The sequence below is a fragment of the Aspergillus versicolor genome (assembly GCF_001890125.1).
Source record: "Aspergillus versicolor CBS 583.65 unplaced genomic scaffold ASPVEscaffold_5, whole genome shotgun sequence".
NCBI classification, from domain to species: Eukaryota; Fungi; Ascomycota; class Eurotiomycetes; order Eurotiales; family Aspergillaceae; genus Aspergillus; species Aspergillus versicolor.
This window is the reverse complement of record NW_024467528.1, coordinates 2,161,159-2,180,253: the sequence shown is the minus strand read 5'-3', so window position 1 is coordinate 2,180,253 and position 19,095 is coordinate 2,161,159. Positions and strand designations below refer to the sequence as shown.

General features: G+C 49.0%; 11 protein-coding genes across 11 annotated transcripts; 6 read left to right on the top strand and 5 right to left on the bottom strand.

Moving 5' to 3' along the window:
- ASPVEDRAFT_62801 (amine oxidase) lies at positions 1-2,268 on the top strand (the record flags this gene model as incomplete). Its single annotated transcript, XM_040815638.1, has 4 exons — positions 1-404; positions 465-1,044; positions 1,103-2,011; positions 2,075-2,268. The coding sequence occupies exons 1-4, from the start codon at positions 63-65 to the stop codon at positions 2,266-2,268; spliced, it is 2,025 nt and encodes a 674-aa protein (XP_040668632.1). The 5' UTR covers positions 1-62.
- Positions 2,269-2,330: 62 nt separating this feature from the next.
- On the bottom strand, positions 2,331-4,845 carry ASPVEDRAFT_42389 (putative cyclopropane-fatty-acyl-phospholipid synthase). The gene is made up of 4 exons (XM_040812579.1): positions 4,450-4,845; positions 3,838-4,324; positions 3,029-3,780; positions 2,331-2,955 (listed from the first exon to the last, which is right to left on the bottom strand). The coding sequence occupies exons 1-4, from the start codon at positions 4,552-4,554 to the stop codon at positions 2,746-2,748; spliced, it is 1,554 nt and encodes a 517-aa protein (XP_040668631.1). The 5' UTR covers positions 4,555-4,845; the 3' UTR covers positions 2,331-2,745.
- Positions 4,846-5,249: 404 nt separating this feature from the next.
- Positions 5,250-6,623, bottom strand: ASPVEDRAFT_29411 (uncharacterized protein; the record flags this gene model as incomplete). The annotated part of the gene is made up of 2 exons (XM_040810222.1): positions 5,250-6,004; positions 6,062-6,623. The coding sequence occupies 2 exons, from the start codon at positions 6,621-6,623 to the stop codon at positions 5,250-5,252; spliced, it is 1,317 nt and encodes a 438-aa protein (XP_040668630.1).
- Positions 6,624-6,988: 365 nt separating this feature from the next.
- ASPVEDRAFT_194109 (tropomyosin) lies at positions 6,989-7,786 on the top strand (the record flags this gene model as incomplete). The annotated part of the gene is made up of 3 exons (XM_040809152.1): positions 6,989-7,050; positions 7,244-7,548; positions 7,624-7,786. Exons 1-3 carry the CDS (start codon positions 7,033-7,035, stop codon positions 7,784-7,786), a joined length of 486 nt encoding a protein of 161 aa, XP_040668629.1. The 5' UTR covers positions 6,989-7,032.
- A 356-nt stretch (positions 7,787-8,142) lies between these two features.
- Positions 8,143-8,942, bottom strand: ASPVEDRAFT_151461 (rRNA-processing protein RRP17; the record flags this gene model as incomplete). The annotated part of the gene is made up of 2 exons (XM_040808264.1): positions 8,675-8,942; positions 8,143-8,613 (listed from the first exon to the last, which is right to left on the bottom strand). Exons 1-2 carry the CDS (start codon positions 8,867-8,869, stop codon positions 8,143-8,145), a joined length of 666 nt encoding a protein of 221 aa, XP_040668628.1. The 5' UTR covers positions 8,870-8,942.
- ASPVEDRAFT_700651 (Ac45/VOA1 transmembrane domain-containing protein) lies at positions 8,774-10,524 on the top strand. Its single transcript, XM_040816055.1, has 5 exons — positions 8,774-9,192; positions 9,254-9,552; positions 9,603-9,707; positions 9,761-9,991; positions 10,047-10,524. The coding sequence occupies exons 1-5, from the start codon at positions 9,098-9,100 to the stop codon at positions 10,184-10,186; spliced, it is 870 nt and encodes a 289-aa protein (XP_040668627.1). The 5' UTR covers positions 8,774-9,097; the 3' UTR covers positions 10,187-10,524.
- A 2-nt stretch (positions 10,525-10,526) lies between these two features.
- ASPVEDRAFT_699953 (uncharacterized protein) lies at positions 10,527-12,190 on the top strand. Its single transcript, XM_040816050.1, has one exon. The coding sequence runs from the start codon at positions 10,862-10,864 to the stop codon at positions 11,840-11,842; it is 981 nt and encodes a 326-aa protein (XP_040668626.1). The 5' UTR covers positions 10,527-10,861; the 3' UTR covers positions 11,843-12,190.
- A 449-nt stretch (positions 12,191-12,639) lies between these two features.
- ASPVEDRAFT_84336 (EXS domain-containing protein) lies at positions 12,640-14,089 on the bottom strand (the record flags this gene model as incomplete). Its single annotated transcript, XM_040817523.1, has 5 exons — positions 12,640-12,713; positions 12,779-13,092; positions 13,152-13,834; positions 13,903-13,952; positions 14,005-14,089. The coding sequence occupies 5 exons, from the start codon at positions 14,087-14,089 to the stop codon at positions 12,640-12,642; spliced, it is 1,206 nt and encodes a 401-aa protein (XP_040668625.1).
- A 438-nt stretch (positions 14,090-14,527) lies between these two features.
- pex10 (ubiquitin-protein ligase peroxin 10) lies at positions 14,528-16,127 on the top strand. The gene has a single exon (XM_040812578.1). It carries the CDS (start codon positions 14,650-14,652, stop codon positions 15,763-15,765), a length of 1,116 nt encoding a protein of 371 aa, XP_040668624.1. The 5' UTR covers positions 14,528-14,649; the 3' UTR covers positions 15,766-16,127.
- ASPVEDRAFT_42384 (3'-5' exonuclease) lies at positions 15,898-17,645 on the bottom strand. The gene is made up of 3 exons (XM_040812577.1): positions 17,485-17,645; positions 16,453-17,429; positions 15,898-16,376 (listed from the first exon to the last, which is right to left on the bottom strand). The coding sequence occupies exons 1-3, from the start codon at positions 17,559-17,561 to the stop codon at positions 16,171-16,173; spliced, it is 1,260 nt and encodes a 419-aa protein (XP_040668623.1). The 5' UTR covers positions 17,562-17,645; the 3' UTR covers positions 15,898-16,170.
- Positions 17,646-17,758: 113 nt separating this feature from the next.
- On the top strand, positions 17,759-18,566 carry ASPVEDRAFT_169906 (RNA-binding protein LSM5). The gene is made up of 6 exons (XM_040808690.1): positions 17,759-17,896; positions 17,949-18,005; positions 18,054-18,092; positions 18,146-18,173; positions 18,269-18,332; positions 18,387-18,566. Exons 1-6 carry the CDS (start codon positions 17,872-17,874, stop codon positions 18,423-18,425), a joined length of 252 nt encoding a protein of 83 aa, XP_040668622.1. The 5' UTR covers positions 17,759-17,871; the 3' UTR covers positions 18,426-18,566.
- Positions 18,567-19,095: the final 529 nt, after the last annotated feature.

Sequence of the window (19,095 nt, the reverse complement as noted above, 5' to 3'; positions counted from 1 at the left end):
CTCCATCCCGATCTTTACTATATCTCTCCTCCACCATCCTTCTCACCTAAATACAGTTGGCTATGTCACTCACATCGCAAGGCCCGGCTCTGGTGAAGTCCATCAGCCCTCACCCCTTCGACCCTCTTACACCCCAAGAGATCCGTCTGGGCCACCGCATTCTGCAGTCTGCGTTTCCCGGAGTTAAGCTTCGAATCAATCGAATCGACCTCCAGGAGCCCATTAAAAAAGATGTCATCCCTTATATTGAAGCAGAACGGCTAGGGAAGCCTTTACCTCAGAAGCCTGCCCGTCTAATCTACTCTTACTTTCACCGTCTGGATACGGGGGCGTGCTGCAAGGCTCTGCTCAATGTGGACAATGCATCTGTTGTCTCTGTAAAGGAGCTACCGCCTGGAGTCCAGGTAAACAATTCTACCACTCTTTTACCTCATACTGTAATTGTAATTACTCATGAGACATAGATCCCTATCGATGTTGATGAAATTACCGACATCGAGAATCTTTGCAACGGACATCCAGCCGTGCTGGCGGAGATCGAGAAATTAAAACTCCCACCCGGAGTTACTGTATGCAACGATCCTTGGATGTATGGCAGTGACAATGCCAACGAAACACGCCGACTCTTCCAGTGTTTTATGTATATCGTTTCTGTGGATCATCCCGAAAACAATCACTATGCCATGCCATGCAAATTCTCTCCTGTTTTTAACGGTCATACCCGAGAGTTAGTCCGCATGGACTACCTCCCCGGAGGAGACGATACTCGGACAGCAGAGACTCAGCCTTGGAAGCCTGTCAAAGCCATTCAATATGCACATGACCTGTTGGATGAACCTCTTCGCACTGATCTGAAACCTTATATTGTCCAACAGCCTGAAGGACCATCCTTCTCTGTAGAGGGAAATAAGGTCCACTGGCAGAAGTGGTGTTTCCGAGTGGGTTTCAATAACCGTGATGGCATGGTGCTTTATAACCTCACCTATGACAACCGCAATGTCTTGTATCGACTTTCTGTATCTGAAATGACCGTGCCGTATGGTGGTGAGTTTTTGCTCAATCCATCGCCCAAATAACGAAGTTGCTGATAAGATTGGAACAGACCCCAGAGCTCCGTATCACAGAAAACAGGCATTTGATGTTGGGGATGTTGGATTCGGTCTAAACGCCAATCAGCTCACCCTAGGCTGTGACTGCCTGGGTCATATTAAATATTTTGACGGTTACCGGTCAGATTCAAAGGGCCAGCCAGTCCTTTTGAAAAATATTATTTGCATGCATGAACAGGATAATGGGCTCCAACACAAACATACGAATTATAGGTCAGGCGCAGCCACTGTTGTCCGCAATCGTCAGCTTGTTATTCAGATGATTTGTACCGTGGCCAACTATGAGTATATTTTCGCATACATTCTTGACCAGGCGGCAAATATTGAACTTGAAATCCGAGCAACAGGGATCCTATCCACGGTTCCCTTTGACAACGAAAACGGAGAAACTGTCAAATGGGGCACCAATGTTGGCCCGGGTGTCATGGCCCCTTTCCATCAACACATGTTTTCATTGCGAATTGATCCTGCTATCGATGGATTCAGAAATACTGTCTATTACCAGGACAGTGTACCGCTTCCAGAGGACGAAAAGAACCCATACCTAGTTGGATATACGACAGAAGAAACGGTTATTGATAAATCCAACACCGCCGAAACCGATATCAATCGGCATCGCGTGTTCAAAATCCGCAACGATAACGTCGTTAATCCCATTACATACAAGCCCGTGTCTTACAAGCTCCAAGCCGCACCCAGTCAGATGTTAATCATGCCTAAGAAGGCAATGGGCTACCAACGGGCAGAATTTGCTTCAAAGCCAATTTGGGTCACCAAGTATCAAGACAATGAACTATACGCTGCAGGAGAGTTCACAAACCAAAGCAAACGAGCTCAGGGAGTGGAGACCTGGGTTCAGCGAAAAGACGACACAGAAAACGAAGATGTTGTCTTATGGCACAGTAAGTCTCATCATATATCTTGTCAAAATATTGCATTCGGAGACTAACTTGACACCTTTTTAGCCTTCGGTCTAACCCATAACCCTCGCATTGAAGACTTTCCAGTCATGCCCATGGAGCGCGTAAGTGTCATGCTCAAACCCGACGGCTTCTTCACAAAGAATCCAGCTCTGGATGTACCCCAGTCGACTCAGAACTTTAATAAATCCACACTTCACCCGGAGTCATGCTGTGAGTCGATGAAGAGTAAGATATAGAAAGGGTCTTGATTGGGCTGTTCACATATAATCATATACCTTACTACTCGAGTTGAATGTCACCTTTACGATATATACGATAGCCATTTAATGAATTTATTATGATCCACTAGTTTCTATTTACCATTAATATATACCATGCAATTTGAGATAGATACTTTCCACGAGTCCCCCTGCTCCTTCCGACACAAGCTATATACTTAGATCGGAAACCATTGTACAATAATGAATATAAACGAAAGAAACCAAGGGGAAATCTCGTTTCCATCATCCCAGATCACCTGCTATCCTCTTTCTGCGCTGTCACAGGAAACTGATATATCTCAATGTTTCCGTTTCTCCTCGTCCTGCTGTTTCATGTCCCTTTTGGACTTCGGCCCGCGCAGGTGCCGGGGCTGTGTCTTGATCCTGAACCTGATATGCACCGACAGTGATGTTATTCTCCTACTTTGAACTTAATATCCCTTCTTAGGGTATCTAAGCCTTGAGAGTGATGTGGGCGCTAGGCACAGAGCCGTTGCCAACATTGGCGGAGGAAGCTTCCCGAGCGCCGGTCAAGCCATATTGGTTGTTGATGCCTTCAACACGGTGAGTGGAGTTGATGTTCTTAACTAGCGTGATCTGCCAGCAGGTAGCACCGCCCTGGCGGGATGTGATGGTAGAGTAGGCAAGGAAGTATTCCCAGATCTGCAAGTAGCTCGTTAGTTATTGTGCTCACTTAAGATAAGGCCTAGATTGAAAGAGAAGATTAAAAGCTTACTCTGTACCACTTTTTACCGTACTTAGCTTCGACCTTTTCGTGGTTACCCAGCCAGTTCCGGTACCAGCGCCAGAGGGTAGCGGAGTAGTGGACACCAATGGTATCAATACCCTTGATCTCAAATCCGGCGGCCTCGAGTCTGTCGACGACGAACCCGAGGGGGGTGCTGGCGTCAGCGCCGGGGAAGATGTACTTGTTCATGAAAAGACCCCAAATTAGATCCTCGTATTGCCAGGCTTTGCGGAGACCAGCGATCTGCAGGAAGAAGACGCCGTCGTCATCTAGCATGTCGTAGACCTGAGACAAGAACGAGGTGAAGTGGCGCACACCGACGTGCTCCGCCATCTCTAGACATGTGATCTTCTTGTATCCACCATCCACACGGGGGGCATCACGGTAATCTAGACACAAGATACGGCTCTGGCTTTCCTCAATGCCGGAGTTGCGGAGACCATTGTTACCCCAAGCGGTCTGGTTACGGCCAAGAGTGATTCCAGTGACGTCGGCACCGTAGTGGACGGAGGCATACTTGGCCAGGGTACCCCAGCCACAGCCAAGGTCGAGAACAGTATCACCCTGCTTAAGTCCAATCTTCTCACAGACCACGGCAAGTTTGTTGTCCTGAAGCTGCTCGAGCGTTTCCTCCTTGTTCACGTCCCCGATAATACCGGAAGTGTAGATCATGCGAGGGCCTAGGAACCAAGCATAGAAGTCATCGCCGCGGTCGTAGTGGTCACGGACCTGTTCCTCATCTAGAAAGCCAGTTAAAACACCAATACTAAATTGGAAGACGAATCGGACATAATTACCCTGAGAACGAGAGTGAACCAGTAATTCTGGGATGAAACCGAAAAGGAAGTGCTTGAAGAGGCCCATTGTAAAGCGGAAGTTGGCCCAGTCATGCCTGAATTCTAGGGCTTCCAGAGCATCCATCTTGAAGTCAACCTCACCCGCAAAGTACTTCTCGTAGAAGACCTCCATGGGGACCTTGGCCTTTCCGCGGTATGTAGCTCGGTCATGCTCGTTGTGGAAGTTCAAGTAGTACTCCACAGGGCGGCCGGCATACTTTGCTTTTTCGTTCTTGCGTGGGGAGATAGTAGAGGCCACAGACCAGAAAGCCATCAAAATCGGAACGGTGGTGAAGATTGCGAAGAAGATGGTGGTGTAAAAGCCCCCACCAATCTGACGGGCGGAATACCATGGGATCAGGAAGAGTAGGAGGAAGAGTAAGGTGTTGGAAAAGCTATCACTGCCAGGAGAATCGGCTGGTACGGGTGCATTTTTGATGGCCGGATACTAAGATGGTAGAAGCGACAAAGCCGTTAGTATCGGTAGATCATGGTTTCTGAGCTTGGTTTGCAGAGAGGTTCACTCTCCAGAGCTCCTATCAAGCAATGAATCCCAGTAGTGGTAGAGCTCACCGAAGTAGTCCGCACGCCGCAGTCGTCTGCGGGCGTTGTAGCGGAGGCGGCGGGAGTTTCGATGAACTCGAAGTCCTCCGGCGACTCGGGATGGATATTCGTCATGGCGGTCGAGACGAATTAACCGAGAAGAGAGGGAAGGGTGGGAGAGGGGAGGGAAGGCAATGTCAATGGGGGAAATTGACACAGGGGAAGTTGAGGGAAGAAGTCGGTGGTGTTCTGGTCCTCTGGATAGAAATTACGTGTGGGCACCGATCATCCCGAGGATCACCACGAGTCACAAGCTTCCTGCAGCTTTTGACGTGTTCGAACCTGGCTAAATTTGTCTTACTAGGCTGGTGCCTGAATGCCCTATTTATATGTGCACTTTCCCACTGAGCTCCGACTAGGTGTCAGTGTCCTTTGATTTAGTGAGTTTACAGTTTCGGTCTGTTCCAAGGTACCCCAGGATGTGGGCCCAACCGTACCTTATTACTTATCCGAACTTTGCATAGTTACTGTTGTAGAAACACATGTAGATAGGCAAAAAGGCCTCGAGCTTCATTGATAGCAGCGTATTAAATGATATGAAATAATATTCACCCTCCTGTAGCCCAGACCGAAAATAAGCAAATGTAATTAACGCCCCTCCCATAACAGTAGCCCTTTAAGAATTCGTTGAAACCACCCCCGGTTCACGCCGACCACCGCGCTCCATTAACAGATAGGAGATGGATCGCATAATTAGGAAACCAAACGCATTTTCAATAAATATGGGTGCAGCCAGTTCGAGTACCACTCAAGCCGATGACACTCTCAGCTTATAATGTTAGCTGGAAGTTCTGGGTTTCCTCGTCTTCTTCGTACGTGGGGAAAGCTTCTTCCATCAGCTGTTCGCTTTGCGTATTAGCAAGAGCAGGCTCGTGAGGCTGAGTATAGACCTCAGGGGAGAGAGCTCTGCTTGCTGGCTGCTTAGCTGAAGGACTCTTAGCCTTGCCGTTTAAACGAGATGACATTTCTCGACCCTTGGTATAGCCCACAGTTGTCCGGGAGTCTGCTACAGCCGCAGTGTGGCGCATGGGAGAAGGGTTGCTGGGAACGGCCTTAGGCTTCTTGGAAGGAAACAGTGACGAGGTAATCCTGGCCTTGGGCTTCATGATAGGAGCGGCCCTGGTTCGTGGGACAGAGCGTTCATTGCTACAGAGAGCTTTGGCCGCTTCCCTAGCACGGACTGTAGGAACACCGGCAGAATAGCTTGATTTCCCTGCAGCGGCTCGGGGTTGTCGTGCATGAATGCGGCGCGGAGGAATCTCTGACACTGGGGCCTGGGGGGCTAGCTGGTTGTCTTCATCAGCCTCAGTAAAACCGACGCTCTCGACCTGTTTCAAAATAGTTTCATCAATCATCTTGTCGTACGCCCTCGAGTCCTCTTGGAATTTGCGCTGCTGTTTCGTGAGGCCATCCTTTCCAACCTCCTTGTCTCCATAAACACTTTCCAACCCAAGTGCCAGGTTTTTGGGCTGGAATTGAGGAAACGAGGTATCATATGTGATATCGTCAGGATAATCCGGAAGCTCTACATTGCGTTAGATACTTGATGCTGGCTATGGTCGGGACCGGACAACAATCTCACCTTTTGGCTTGGGTGGCATGTACTCGATATCAGGAACATCATCCTGAGGGGGCTGGATATGGACCTCGGGCTGTGGCTGCTCAACAAACGGGGAGAACTTTTTCACACGTTGTGTAGAGCCTTTCTTGGTCGTCCTTTCTGGCTTTATAGTTCCAGCGGGTGCTGCCGGGGTTTGTAGGCCTCTCGCTTTGGCGTTGGTCGTTTTCATACCCAAGGGCGCTCGCTGGCGTGTGTCACCTATATTATGATTAGATTCCCAATCCCTGTGTCCCAAAATGTTTCCCGCAACATGGAAAGGCTGGTGCATACCCATAGGAGTGACGAAAGCATCTTTGACGGAAAGTTTGGCGTTCTCATTTTGCTTGCCGATGGTCTTCACAGTCTTCTTTCCAAAAGCTAGCGGGTCATTCTCATCCTTCAGTGGCACTTTAAAGGGCGTCTTTGGAACTCGATTTCCCGGGGTCTTTGGTTGCAGTTGCTTGGTGCTTTGATTCAACGGCTTCGACGCGGCAACGGTTTGGTGCGTGTGGACGAGGTTTTCCTGGTCTCGGAGAGCCAGCATTGTGGCGGATTTAGGACGATACTGATCATCCAAGGGCGAATAGTTGTCTGGTAAGGTATAGCGTGCGGTGACGAGGTCAATGGCGGTGGTGAGGTTCTAGATGCCGAGTGCCTCCAAGTGTTTTCTTTTGCACCGTGGTTGCCCGTGGAGACAGCGTGATGATCCGCGGGAAGGCTCACCCAAAAAGAACTAGTGTGTTGTGGCCTCAAACTTCAGGCTGCTGCTGACCGCCGACTGGTCAGTGTGTGTCTATCAAGTGTCCCTTCGCTCTTCTCCTGAACTTCTTCCCCACCGATCATACACTCAACATCCTTGTCCGGTTTATCGCTGAGCGAAAGCCTTCCGTCGAACTCGAGCACATTCGTCTTCCCTTCGTCTTTACATATTTATCCGCTGCCAGCCCTTCACCATGGATAGAATCAAGGAGGTTTGTTTCTCCCCCCTCTCCCCCCTGCTTGCGGCGGGGTAGCTCGAAAGCTATGTTGAACTCCTGCACCTGCACCACCACCACCGCTTTATTTTCCCCTTGCTTCGTCCTATCTGGCCCAAATCGGAGGCGGAGAACAGGCCTCCAATAACCCAAACTGAGATGCGTATGATGGCTGACTGGTTTTGTTTAGAAAATGTCCGCCCTCCGCCTGGAGGCTGACGAGGCCCACGAGAAAAATGAGGAACTCAAGGCCAGAGTGAAGACTTTGGAGCAGGAGAACCTGGAAAAGGAACAAGAAATCACATCTCTCACCCACCGCAACCAGCTCCTCGAGGGCGAGGTGGAGAAGCTGGAGTCATCGGCGAAGGAGGCTAAGGACGCCGCCAGTCAAAGTGCCCAGCATGATACGCAGAACGAGGCCCTCCAGAGGCGTGTGCAACTCCTCGAGGAGGAGGCTGAGGAGGCTGACCGGAATCTGCGCGAGACAAACGAGAAGTATGTTTTATTGTTCCCCCTCCCCTTTTTTTTTCTTAGGGAGCGGTGAAGACTAACTATCGCACTCCCCCACAGGCTCCGCCAAACAGACGTCAAGGCTGGTCACTACGAACGCAAGGTGCAGGCTGCCGAATCATCCCGCGACGAGTGGGAGAGCAAATATGAGGATATGGCAAAGAAGCACGAAGAACTGAAGAAGGAACTTCACGAACTCGAGGTCTCCTTGAACAGTGTTTAAGGATAAGGCTGGAAATAAGTGTGAGATGGAAGGAGTGTATTCAACCGGTTTCCCAGTTGTTTTGTTGTTACTATTTCGCTCAACAGCCCATCATTTTATAATATCGTTGGCCCGCAGAAGGCAGATCTCATAACATTCTTTGGCCAGCGTTGTCTCCCCTCTTTATCCTTTTCATCCACCACGCTCTAGAGTCGACCTCATGGCGTGCTAATTATTGCCTGATTTCAGCTCCCATGGATACGCCAATTACTGAAGAGATGTTATGCGAGGCAATTGTTTCGGGTATCGATGCTGTCAACGTGCATGCCCTTGGTGCGATTATATTGTCGTAGAACCATATACCACGCATCTTCTCATCACTTTTCTCTTCGCGCTTGCGCCTTCCTATGGTTAGACATCCGCTGCTTCATCCTCGTGACCTTCCGTTCCTCCTTTGTTTCGTATCGGAACTTCTTCTTTTTCTTCTTCAACTTGTCGTCTGTCTGCTTTTTCTTTTTGGGTTGTTCCTTCAACTTGGCATCTTCACCAGAAGGTTCTGGTCGCTCCGTCGGCCGTTCGTCTGAGCCATCGTCATTCGTCCGAAAGTTGCTCTGGTTCGACGGGTCCATTTCCTCCACTGTTACCGTAGTATATTTATCCTCGTCGATATATTCGGCCTCGTAGTCTATCGCCGGGGGCTCCTCGATTCCGTCCCATTCGTCTTCCTCAGCATCGCTTGAAGAATTTTCGGCGTCGTCGCCACTTTCATTTTCCTCGTTCAGTTTCCTCAATTGCTTCTTGTGCTCTTCTAGTGCGCGTTCAAAATCTGCGGCTCGCTCTTCACGCATCTAAATATCAAGATCGAGAGATAAGCGCCGATCCGGAAGACAATACTATGGATAGACTCACCCTTCTTCGTTCCTGCCTTTTCGCTTCTCGCGCCTTTTCCTCTGCGACCTCCTGCGCATGCTTTATGCGTTGTTGTTTTCGTTTGCGAAAGCCTGTCAAGAAATCATGGCGGGCAGTGTCATCGAAGTTGATTTCTTCCACGCGAGTAGCTAACTTTCGCTTCCTTGAATGTGCTCCTTTTAATTGTGGACCCATGGTCGCAAATGCCCGTAAGTCTGAGTGGAATTGCGGGAATAAGGAGGTATGTAAGGAGAGGCGATATTTGTCGTGGTTTCGATCTAGAAAAAAAAAGTGGATGTTGGAAATCCTGCGTCCACCGGAACTGACGCCAATTGACCGCCCTCCGAGCTTGTCCAATCCACCAGCCTGGCTCAAACATCATTCCAGATACTCCTCGTTGCCCAACTAAGCTCCGCCTACACAATGCGTTTAAGTCAATTTTCGTTGCTGGCTCTAGGAGCAGCGACAGCTAGCGCATTCCGAGACACTTCACCCTTTTTTCTTGCATCAACATCCGAGTAAGTTGGCCCCCGGAGCTGCTGATTGCGGACATGAGCTCACAAGCTGCCACTTACACAGACTCCTATCTACTTCAGTCCAACTGAAATCAGCAACCACTTTGCTTAATGATCTCTCTACGAAACTCAGCACCTGCCCCTCCGAGTACTATGTTATCGCTTCTCAACCAGGGGTGCACAGCATCGACTTCACTACTGCCAAAACCGCGCCCCGCTTAGGAGCGAAGATGACAGGCAAGGACAAGGCGATTCGATCAACCATGAGTATCAACGAGGTCGCTGGTATTTTGGAAGCGAAACACATCCGTGATATCCTTGAAGATAAGTGCGGTGCTCAGACGACGGTTATTGATGCTTCATGTTTGTAATACTGATGTTCCGCTGGAAGCAATTCGCTAACATTCATGCAGCTGGATCGTATTCAACCGACTTCGGCAAAGAGCCTCGGGTGATTGTGGTCGAGTTCCCTTCGCTTTCTCTTGGATCCGAGCGAGTACAGCAGCTTTCTGATCACGGTACGTGGGGCGGTAACAACACGCTTGAAGAGGATACTGACGGTTATGTCTAGATGGGCTGCTTTCTGATATTGTCAACCGTCTTCCATCTGAGAAATATACCATACTCTACACTACAACCCCAAGGGAATTTGAGGAAGGCGATGCCCCTGTTTACGAATCCACGGACGATCTCTACCAAGATCCCGTACGTGCGGATCTGAAGCGGGACTACTCTATGCATTCTCGCCGTGACGACACGACGAAGAACTCTCTTTTCGATGAGTACCAATACTTCACACCAGGTCCGTACATTGTTGTCTTTTTCGGTCTGGAATATGCTATTCTAACTGCTCATAGGTATCTTCATGGGGCTTATCGCCGGTTTCGTTTTTATTGTCATCCTGTACATTGGTCTGAGCGCCCTGATGAGCCTGCAGGTCTCCTATGCAGCCTTTGAGAAGGACACTTCTTCTACCGTGCAGAAGAAGCAGCAGTAGCCGCATTTACGTAGCGTTAGCCCTGAGAGACTTTTGGCATTCTTGTTTTGTTTTCAACGTATATCATAAATCCACAGGCTTTTGGTGTTAATTATGGGTTATGTGTATTATATTGCTAGCGGAATCTATCCATACTTGGAAGTGTTTCGCATCGTGTCAGAGCGTCCTTCGTCTTCTATGAATAGGCGCATCACGTGATGGCCCGTGTTCCAGGCACATGATGGGCTTTCTGCGCTGATCTTTGCATGGCCGCTCTTTGACCCTACATTATTCTGCGTCGCTCGTTTTGAACCCTGCCTCTGCTTGATTATGACGTTTCTGTTAGAGTCCTGTTCATAGCTTGCCATTTTATTTCACTGCGCGGAGCACGATAGCACTTCAAGAACCCAGCCGCCTTTTGTTGACCTGCCACCGGGTGGAGAATAATCGAGATCCGATCCACGCCCTTACTTGCTGACCGCCCCCCATATTTATTATCTGTTTATCAATATTTTGCGGAGTCGAGTGTCGAACCTCGTGCCTCAAGGAGCGTTCTATACCATTTTCACATTCATACCGAACCGAGACATTTCGCAGTGTGGTGGAACTCATGTGCTAAACGGGGTCCTTCGTGCTTGAGACAGAGAATCTCACCAACATTGATCGCCGACTCGCATAAACATCCCTATACTGACAATGCTTCTTCACACCGGCCGATCAACGAAGGGTCGGCCACGATTGCTGCTCTTCTTATTTCTTGCCATTGTTTTGATTGCACAATTAGCCGCTGCCCAAGATAATTCAGATCCATCGAACGATGACGATGGAAATAACAATAACAGCGACAACAGCAACGAGAATGACAACAGCGAGACATCGTCAAGCGAGACATCATCAAGCACATCAAGCACGTCAACAGATAGCTTTCCTGTCATGACCGTCCCTCCAACAGAAGATGCGCCGTACATGCAAAAGTCCTCGGCACCAGAAGGGACTGTCTTCATCGCCGTCGGAGCCGTCCTAGGCGCAATGGGTCTCTCTGTCCTGGCATGGCGGGGCATCGTGGCGTGGTCTGTGAACCGCTCTGTCCGCCGAGCAGCCATAATGCACTCATCCGAGAGCAAAGGTCTGCTTCGCGGCAAGAAGAAGCGCTCGAAACGATCCCACACTCGCAGCCACAGTCACAGCCACCACAACGCCGTCTCCCTCGAGAAAATGGGTGGGAACCGTCAGAGCTCCTACAGGGACTCGGTGCGGAACTCCAAGATTCCAACCTCCGGCAGTGGACTTTTCTTCTCCCCGACGGCAGGAATGCAGAACAGCGCAAACCGCGGCTCAAGTTACCTCCCAGCTGGTTACTATTCTGCGGGCAATACCGCTGCTGGCCTTGCCCAGAATGCGGGCTTCTCCTCCGATAGTCTCCCGCCACAAATTCGTGGATATACTCGTACGGGTTCCGGCCCTACCCCGCCAGCTACCCCAGGGGCTCAGCCAGGAATGCACGACCCACCCAATTACAGCAATAGCAATATGCGACAATCCTACGCCGCCGCGGGGTCAACAAGCAGTGTGAACCTCTCTTCCCCGCCACCACCGGGGAGAACACCTAGTGCATATCTAGAAGACCTCTTCGAGTCTCATCATAACCCTCCCCGTCCTTCTGGGAGACATAATTAGCTATATTAAACCACATCTCTTTGTGTGTACGTGGAACGAAAGCCCATTGTTGATCCTGCTTTCCCCGCGTTGTGTACCTTGTTTGTCTGGGTTGTTTGGATGGAGTTCAGTGAGCCTGTTTTTGTATTTATTCTGACTTCATATCGGCTGTGCTGTCCTATATGTCATCTACTACTAAGTAGCTAGGTACTTACATGCTTCTCGAATTGATCTGATCTAATTAAAACTTTTTTAACACCTTGTTTGCCTCGCTATGTACAATTGGTTGTCCTTCAGCCAATTTTATACATCATCATACCACGTTAAGTACTAGATGCTACTACAGTTTGAATTACAATACAGCCAATATACTCCAAAAAAGAAAAACTCCAGAGTATTCCGCGTGTCCTCATTTATTAGACTCATAGAGCCCCGCTGTCCATTTCGCGTGTCACTGTGTAAAGTGGAGAGAAAAATACAAAGAAAGGGGGGATTATGTCCGAGAATCAGCTCCGCTAACGCTCTTGCCCATATGATACAATAGGGGAAAAAAGGGTGCAAAGAATACAAAACAGCCAACTTGGAGTCTGGTTGACTAGCTATGACAGGAAAAAATTGATCTGTAGATTTCCCAATCAAACGGTGCACAAAGAAAGGCAACACGCTCAAGCGCGATAGAAAACTGGAACGATGAAAAAGACGAAGGAAAGAGGGGGCATTATTTGCAGTGTAAAGTGTCTTGACAGGTGAATACAAAGTCATGTCGTCTATATAAAGCGGAGGGATGTGAAAATTTGTTTGCACAATGGATAATCCGTTCAATCTGCGTCCAGCTTGCCGTTGTATTCTCCGAGTAGAATGTCATGCGGGGCTGGTCCACGACTGTTCCTGACTGTAAAGTGAAGGGGAACCCTATTAGTATACAGAGACGTAGTGTGAGCACACGAAGAAACTTACTCCACTCAGCTTCTGCTCGAAGAAAAACCCACATCCATCGGCGGGCAACCTCGAGGAACATTAACAAGAACAGTCCGAATTCTGTATCGCCGACCCAGGAAAGGCCTGGGAAAAATTTCCACATCCATGAAAATCGGATAGCGAAATCAATAGCAATGGCCATATAGTACTGTTGATCCGTGAAATGGCGGAAGCGGCGTAGTCCGAATGGATATTCGTTATCGTTTCGTGCTTCCGAGAACAATGTCAAGTCCCAATCCTTTGTAATATCCCAATAGAACGAATATGAAGAGTTGATAAGGGTAAAAAAATACCTGTCGGCAATTGTCATTAGCTTAAATGTCGGGTTGAATCCCGGGCTACGCAAACTTACAGGAGCCTGGAGAGCGTCACTTCGCTTATTCCATAGAAGAGGAAAGGACTGTAGTTCCTTAGCGTAGCAGCAAGCGCAATAACTGGGAATGCAGAAGCATATTTCAAAGCGTTGGCCAAATGCTGCCCTCCACTGCTTCCGTTCTTCATACTTGTTCGGCGTACGCGAACGTATTCGATCAGACATTGTCTTAGACGGATCATACTTGGTAGCGCAATGACTAGAGGAACCACGTAGTCTGAGCCGCAGTGTCGGTCTGGCTTTGATGTGCTTGATGTATCCGAGCTGAAAAACATGCAAAATGTAACCACGAGATCTGCGATAACTTTCGCATAACTTGTAAGGGCATCAGCCAGCAAAATGTCGCCGAATTTGCCATCTTGAGGTTCTGCAAGCCCACCGATACTGATCCGCCGAAGTGTCGCGAGGAACCTACGCCGTCCAGACCGTGACAGTCGATTGAGGGGAAGGAGGAGGATGATGAAGAGGATGAAGAGATATGCTTGCGGAATGTAATCAACGGTTTCAACCCATTCTCTGGAGCCATGGGTAACTGGCCAAAAGATGAGGAGCGACAATATAAGAGGAAAGGTCAAGAGGCCGGCAAAGCGATAGGCTGAGACGTGGGGTAGTCGTTGGTTTGACGACTGAGAAGTGCGATACCGGATTAAGGCGAGAAGGTCCTAGGACAGTCAGTCACTGCTTTTCCAAGCCCTCGAACATGTTTTGAGGATCGGAGGGGTCAATGTACAATATTGTGTTGCTGGAGACGGTGAACATTGGCACCCCAGCCCCAGAATCCTTCGAAGTATTAATCGAGTGTCCTCAACCCCATGTAAAAGCGGCGGCTCACCTGCTAGCAAAATGACGGCAACGCGAGAGGGAAAAGGTAGGAATAGACTGAACCCATCCAGCTGAGCACGCTGATCAGGACCCATTATTCCATTGAAAGGAGTGATGCCCGGACTCCTAGCACTTGTAGAGGGGAACGAATACGAAAGTAAGAGGAAGAATGGTATACAAGTGTTCTCTCGGAGAAGGAAAAGAAGAAGAGAAAAAGAAGAGAAGAGAAAGGGCCAAGGGCACTCAACACGCAAACGAACGACTAGGGGTGAGTCTGACCTTTGAAAATAATTGAATATTGAAGGTCTGGGCTGCACACAGACTCCAAGAAGCTCAGGGATGCTCTCGAAAGCGGCCGAGCGACTCTTCCGACCCGTGACGCTCGGGGTAGGCGCTTGCCGCATTAGGCTTAGGAGGGGTCTAGGCCTTGTGTTCCGCATTTAGAACCAAGTTGGTCACGTGGTCTGCATCACGTGATAATTACCGAGGCATTTCCTCTGTTTGGCCGCTCGGACTCCGGGGAAGCATCTCCAGGCTCATGTTCCGCGACCTGAACATGACTTGTCTTCCAGTGCAAGAGTGTATGCCTTCATAACCGCCTCTTCTCTTGCCCCCCCTCGCTCTATCTTCTCTCGACTACTCTTTATCCCCAGAAATGGCGGACCAGGACCTTTCACTTTCGACTCCGGCCCCTCCCACGAGACCCTCGGCCCATTTCTATCCTTTCGCAACCTCACCGGACATTATTCGCTCCCACGAAAAAGATGCGTTCCTCACGGCCGGCCTAGCCAACCAGGCCCAATCCATCATCCGAACGCTTCGTGGCGCCCGATATGCGCATACTTATTCAGAGGCCATCAAACACCTAACCGAGCTTCTGTACTTCTCCCTCACGACATTGACAGGGAACCGGACGCTAGGGGAAGAGTATTGCGACCTTGTTCAATTGGAAGATGATACACTGCAGTTGCCATCAATTGCCAGGCGGCTGGGATACGTTCTGAGTAGTATAATGGTACCCTGGACGCTTCAGCGTATCCTCCCCGGCTTTCGACAGCGCCTGCGCGCCAAACTGGAGCGCAGCATTGCTCGGCAACAAATGAAGGCACAACAGGGAAAAGAGCCCATAAACTCCTCAAAGAACAAGCCAAAGCCATCTTTCTTCACGAAGTTACGCATCCAGAAATACATCTTGGAACATTTAGATTCAATCACGTCCTTGTCGCCAATATACGCCCTGAGCATTGCGACGTTCTATTTTACAGGATCCTATTACCACTTGTCAAAACGTTTCTGGGGGCTCCGTTACGTTTTCACCAAGAAATTAGAGGAGAATGAACAACGTGTTGGTTACGAGGTGTTGGGAGTCTTACTAGTTCTGCAAATCGCAGTCCAGAGTATTCTCCACGTGAAAAAAGTTAGCGACAGCTTGCAGCAAGAGGACCAGGATGTGCAATCTGAAGCCGCTGGAGGTACCGGGAAAGAAGATACCTTGGTCCGTTCGATCGAGCAGCCGTCATCTCTTCCTCTTCTCCCTGCTTCCAGCGCTAGATATGATCTATCGGAAGAACCGGATGCTATCCCGTGGATTCCTCAGGGGCAGCAAAGCAAATGCACGCTTTGCCTTGAGTCCTTCAAGGACCCAAGTGTTACAACATGCGGGCATGTGTTTTGCTGGACATGCGTTTGCGATTGGGTTCGCGAGAAGCCTGAATGTCCCCTTTGCCGACAAGAGGTCCTTGCATCGAAAGTACTCCCACTGCGAGGCTGAGTGATTGCACCCTAGAGGGCGGAAAGCTTTGATAACTGTACAAACATTTGCATCATGATCTCATCTTCCCTGCAGCTTAAGATATTGAGCGGCGGTATGCATATTGATCACACGAGCTTTAGATATATACCCGACTGTTTATTGAGCATTTAATATATTATGCGCACTATTGATCCCGTCTGATAATTATTTTATAAGATGCATATTTACAATAGCCGGGGCTCCATAACGGATCTCAGCCGTGGCACAATCCAATTGTACGTGCTAAAGACGTTTCTAAGGTTGGGCGCCATGTTCCGTGCCGAAAACCCATAACACGCCACTAGATAGTAAGTATGTACAAGAATTATCGGTGACATACCGCCAGCAGTATGTTTCCAAAATTAAATGGTCTGTGAACGCCTTCTAAAAAGATTCTACCCCACTCATAGGCCCAGTGTTACGAGCACCAGCAGGTTCCAATTGCACACCCGTCTTCCGGGCGTGCGCAACTCGTATCGGGCGGTTCAGTTCAGCATGTGCTGGTAGAGGTGGTACAGGATCAAGCGCTTTTCGCTTTGCATCCATAATATGGAACAGATGGAAGCCGGCATATGCGTCGGCAGCGGCATCTAAATGATAGATCTAGTTTAGATTTGCTTTCGGGTATAATTAATTTATTGTGTTGGGGGGTGGGAGGGCTCTTACAAAAGACCTGGTTGTGTGTAAGCGCGCGATTCCAGTTGCTGCACCGCACGTCCGAGTCTTTCTTTAATGGAAGCCCGAGGTGTTCTTCAACCTGCTGGTTAAGGCTGATGAGACGTTTGTTGATCAAACTTGGGTCGGAGTCGTTGTATTTGATGAGTTTATAAAGGTGGCTGAGCTCGAATCTGCCGCGGACCTCAATCCCCAGATATTTCCGAAGACGAGTAGAATCATTTGATATCGCTACGCCGGTCTTTGTGATACCTGGGTTCTCCAGAATCTTTTTGAGCGTTGGAGATACGAGGTCCTCGAGATTACATGCTGGTTTGAACCGAGAGACGTGGAAAAGTGCGATTCGATCACGACTGGCGAGCTGAATGAGCGAAACATTCTCTTGGAGTGTACTGTACTTGGAGGCCTGAGGTTGCCATTCAAGGTCAAATCCCAGCACTGTTTCATCAAGGAATAGTTGTGCTACGCTCTCTGTGTGTTTGAGGGAGTAGCAGTAATGTATGGGCACAGTTTCTCCATCTTGGTTTTTCAACAATCTATGGTCCCAGTATTTCGGCGACGGGGGCGTTATACCCTGAGATAAGTGCGATATCTGCTGGGAATTCACATCAATATCCAGGACAGTGTGTCCTGAAACAGGCAGCCTGATGTGCCCCTGGCGCTGTGAAATTTTAGCCCCAGCAGCCCCGTTGTCTGGCAGTATTTTATTGGTAGAGCCACCGTCTTGTGCTGTGGTACCTTGCGTTCTGCGACCAGACTGAGAGTTGTAAGTTCGATTGCCCCGTAAACTTGATCTAATGCATCTCCAAGTCAGAGGTGAAGGAGTTCCGTAACCCTTTGAACGCGTATGGCCGTGACTGTCTGTAACTAGTTGGCTAGACACACATGTCAAGCTGGATTGCCAGCGGCGACCCAAAAATTGGCCATGTTTAGCCGTAGTAGAATTTCGAGTCACATTAGCAACAATTCTGAAGAAGGTTAGCTACCAGTCACATTTATGAGGCGAATATATGGGAGAGAAACCTCGGGCTTATGGCGTTAGCTAGCGGCGTTGCAGAGTTCTTGATGGTCAAGAGCTCTAATGAGCGATAGAGGCCCATTGATATATGTCCCCGGACCGAAGCCAACCATGCTATTCCACCCAAGCGAATAAATAACCGTGGGCCAAAATACACGAAGTTGGTAGACACAACTGAATGCTTTGTTGGAGGCGGCTGGGTATTTTGCCATAGATCACACGGAACGGATAAACATCCGGCCCTCCATGCCAAGTCCGTCATTGGGGACTCGTCCATCCAAGTCTCAAGATCCACCAACTACAATTATCGCCGCATCGCGTCAAAGCGAACTCCGGAAGCCTTGCCTTGCACAGAAGATTTTTCCTCTGAGAACACCCGTGTGTAATTAAGAATGGCGTCCCAGCTTCTTCCTTTAGGTACCAAGCCACCTACCCACCACATTTGGAGATACGCTAACTGAAATGTTAGAGTTGATTGACAAGTGTGTCGGATCCCGGATATGGATCATCATGAAAAACGACAAAGGTTTGAGTATTTTTAATATTCAAGGAAGTATTTCTGACATTCAAACAGAATTCTCCGGCACATTGCTCGGGTTCGATGACTACGTTAGTAAGTGGCAGCCTTAACCCATAATTGAAGGCTCCAGTTCTGATTCTGTGTAGATATGGTGCTGGAAGACGTGACCGAATTGTAAGGACTTCTATACTCGACTGAATGGCGAGATGTGTTTCAACGTGCCATTCCTAAAACTATAGGCGCATATTCACGAACTAACATTGGAGTAGTGACTACACTGGCTCCCAGGTCAAGCTGCCGAAAATCCTTCTCAACGGGAACAATATTTGCATGGTAAGTATTTCTGTTCGCGAAAAAAATGAAAGAGAGTCTGACTGTGGTCTCCAGTTAATTCCTGGTGGTGAAGGGCCTGTTGGTAGCTCTTGATTGAGGTTCGACAGTTTACTTTGATGCGATGACAACATTTGCCAATGACCAGTGACGATATACATGTAATATCCTTCAAATAATAGAAACTTGTCTTCTTCTTGCAGTTCGTTGTGCACATTTGTGCTCCTAGGTTTGGCGTCAAATACTCCTAGTGTCCCTCGTGGCCTAATTTGGCTGGGTGTAGTCATCAACGGACCTAGGGTCTCAAGAATCTCTATTCATCGGTATCTTGACACCCACTCTAATAACACCCATGTATGATCGTTATCAGTTTACTTACAGACCACTCTACGTTATTGGCTGATGTTGGACTGAAGCACACGACCTCGGGCCTGAAAAGGGTCTAGCGCCATTGAGCTTAGCGCTGTGACTCTGAGTGGGTGAGGGGGCATGGCCACTCAAACTCGGGCTGGGGTTGCGCTGACCGTCGCCCAGTCACCTTTAATTTCACTATCTCTGGGGAATGAGACCCTGTCTCCCACTGGTAACAACATCCTTGATGGCATCTTCGACATCCTTTTCCATCACCGGGACCCTCTCGCTCTCGGCATCCGCAGTTGCATGAATGCTCGACGAGTTCTCTGTATACTCTTGGGCTAAACACGAGCGCATACAATACGATAAGACTTGCCTGCTGGAAGCTCTTGCTTCAACCGGGCGCAACCAC

Excerpts from the sequence above, each read along its gene's own strand:
- ASPVEDRAFT_42389 (XM_040812579.1), bottom strand. The coding sequence starts at position 4,554 with ATGACGAATATCCATCCCGAGTCGCCGGAGGACTTCGAGTTCATCGAA. Across the intron at positions 4,325-4,449 it reads GCGGCGTGCGGACTACTTCG|TATCCGGCCATCAAAAATGC; the intron begins GTGAGCTCTACC and ends CTACCATCTTAG. Across the intron at positions 3,781-3,837 it reads GGTTCACTCTCGTTCTCAGG|ATGAGGAACAGGTCCGTGAC; the intron begins GTAATTATGTCC and ends CTGGCTTTCTAG.
- ASPVEDRAFT_700651 (XM_040816055.1), top strand. The coding sequence starts at position 9,098 with ATGCGTTTAAGTCAATTTTCGTTGCTGGCTCTAGGAGCAGCGACAGCT. Across the intron at positions 9,193-9,253 it reads TTTCTTGCATCAACATCCGA|ACTCCTATCTACTTCAGTCC; the intron begins GTAAGTTGGCCC and ends CCACTTACACAG. Across the intron at positions 9,553-9,602 it reads GACGGTTATTGATGCTTCAT|CTGGATCGTATTCAACCGAC; the intron begins GTTTGTAATACT and ends ACATTCATGCAG.
- ASPVEDRAFT_699953 (XM_040816050.1), top strand. The coding sequence starts at position 10,862 with ATGCTTCTTCACACCGGCCGATCAACGAAGGGTCGGCCACGATTGCTG.
- pex10 (XM_040812578.1), top strand. The coding sequence starts at position 14,650 with ATGGCGGACCAGGACCTTTCACTTTCGACTCCGGCCCCTCCCACGAGA.
- ASPVEDRAFT_42384 (XM_040812577.1), bottom strand. The coding sequence starts at position 17,561 with ATGGGCCTCTATCGCTCATTAGAGCTCTTGACCATCAAGAACTCTGCA. Across the intron at positions 17,430-17,484 it reads GCTAACGCCATAAGCCCGAG|AATTGTTGCTAATGTGACTC; the intron begins GTTTCTCTCCCA and ends AACCTTCTTCAG. Across the intron at positions 16,377-16,452 it reads TACACACAACCAGGTCTTTT|ATGCCGCTGCCGACGCATAT; the intron begins GTAAGAGCCCTC and ends TCTATCATTTAG.
- ASPVEDRAFT_169906 (XM_040808690.1), top strand. The coding sequence starts at position 17,872 with ATGGCGTCCCAGCTTCTTCCTTTAG. Across the intron at positions 17,897-17,948 it reads GTCCCAGCTTCTTCCTTTAG|AGTTGATTGACAAGTGTGTC; the intron begins GTACCAAGCCAC and ends CTGAAATGTTAG. Across the intron at positions 18,333-18,386 it reads ACGGGAACAATATTTGCATG|TTAATTCCTGGTGGTGAAGG; the intron begins GTAAGTATTTCT and ends TGTGGTCTCCAG.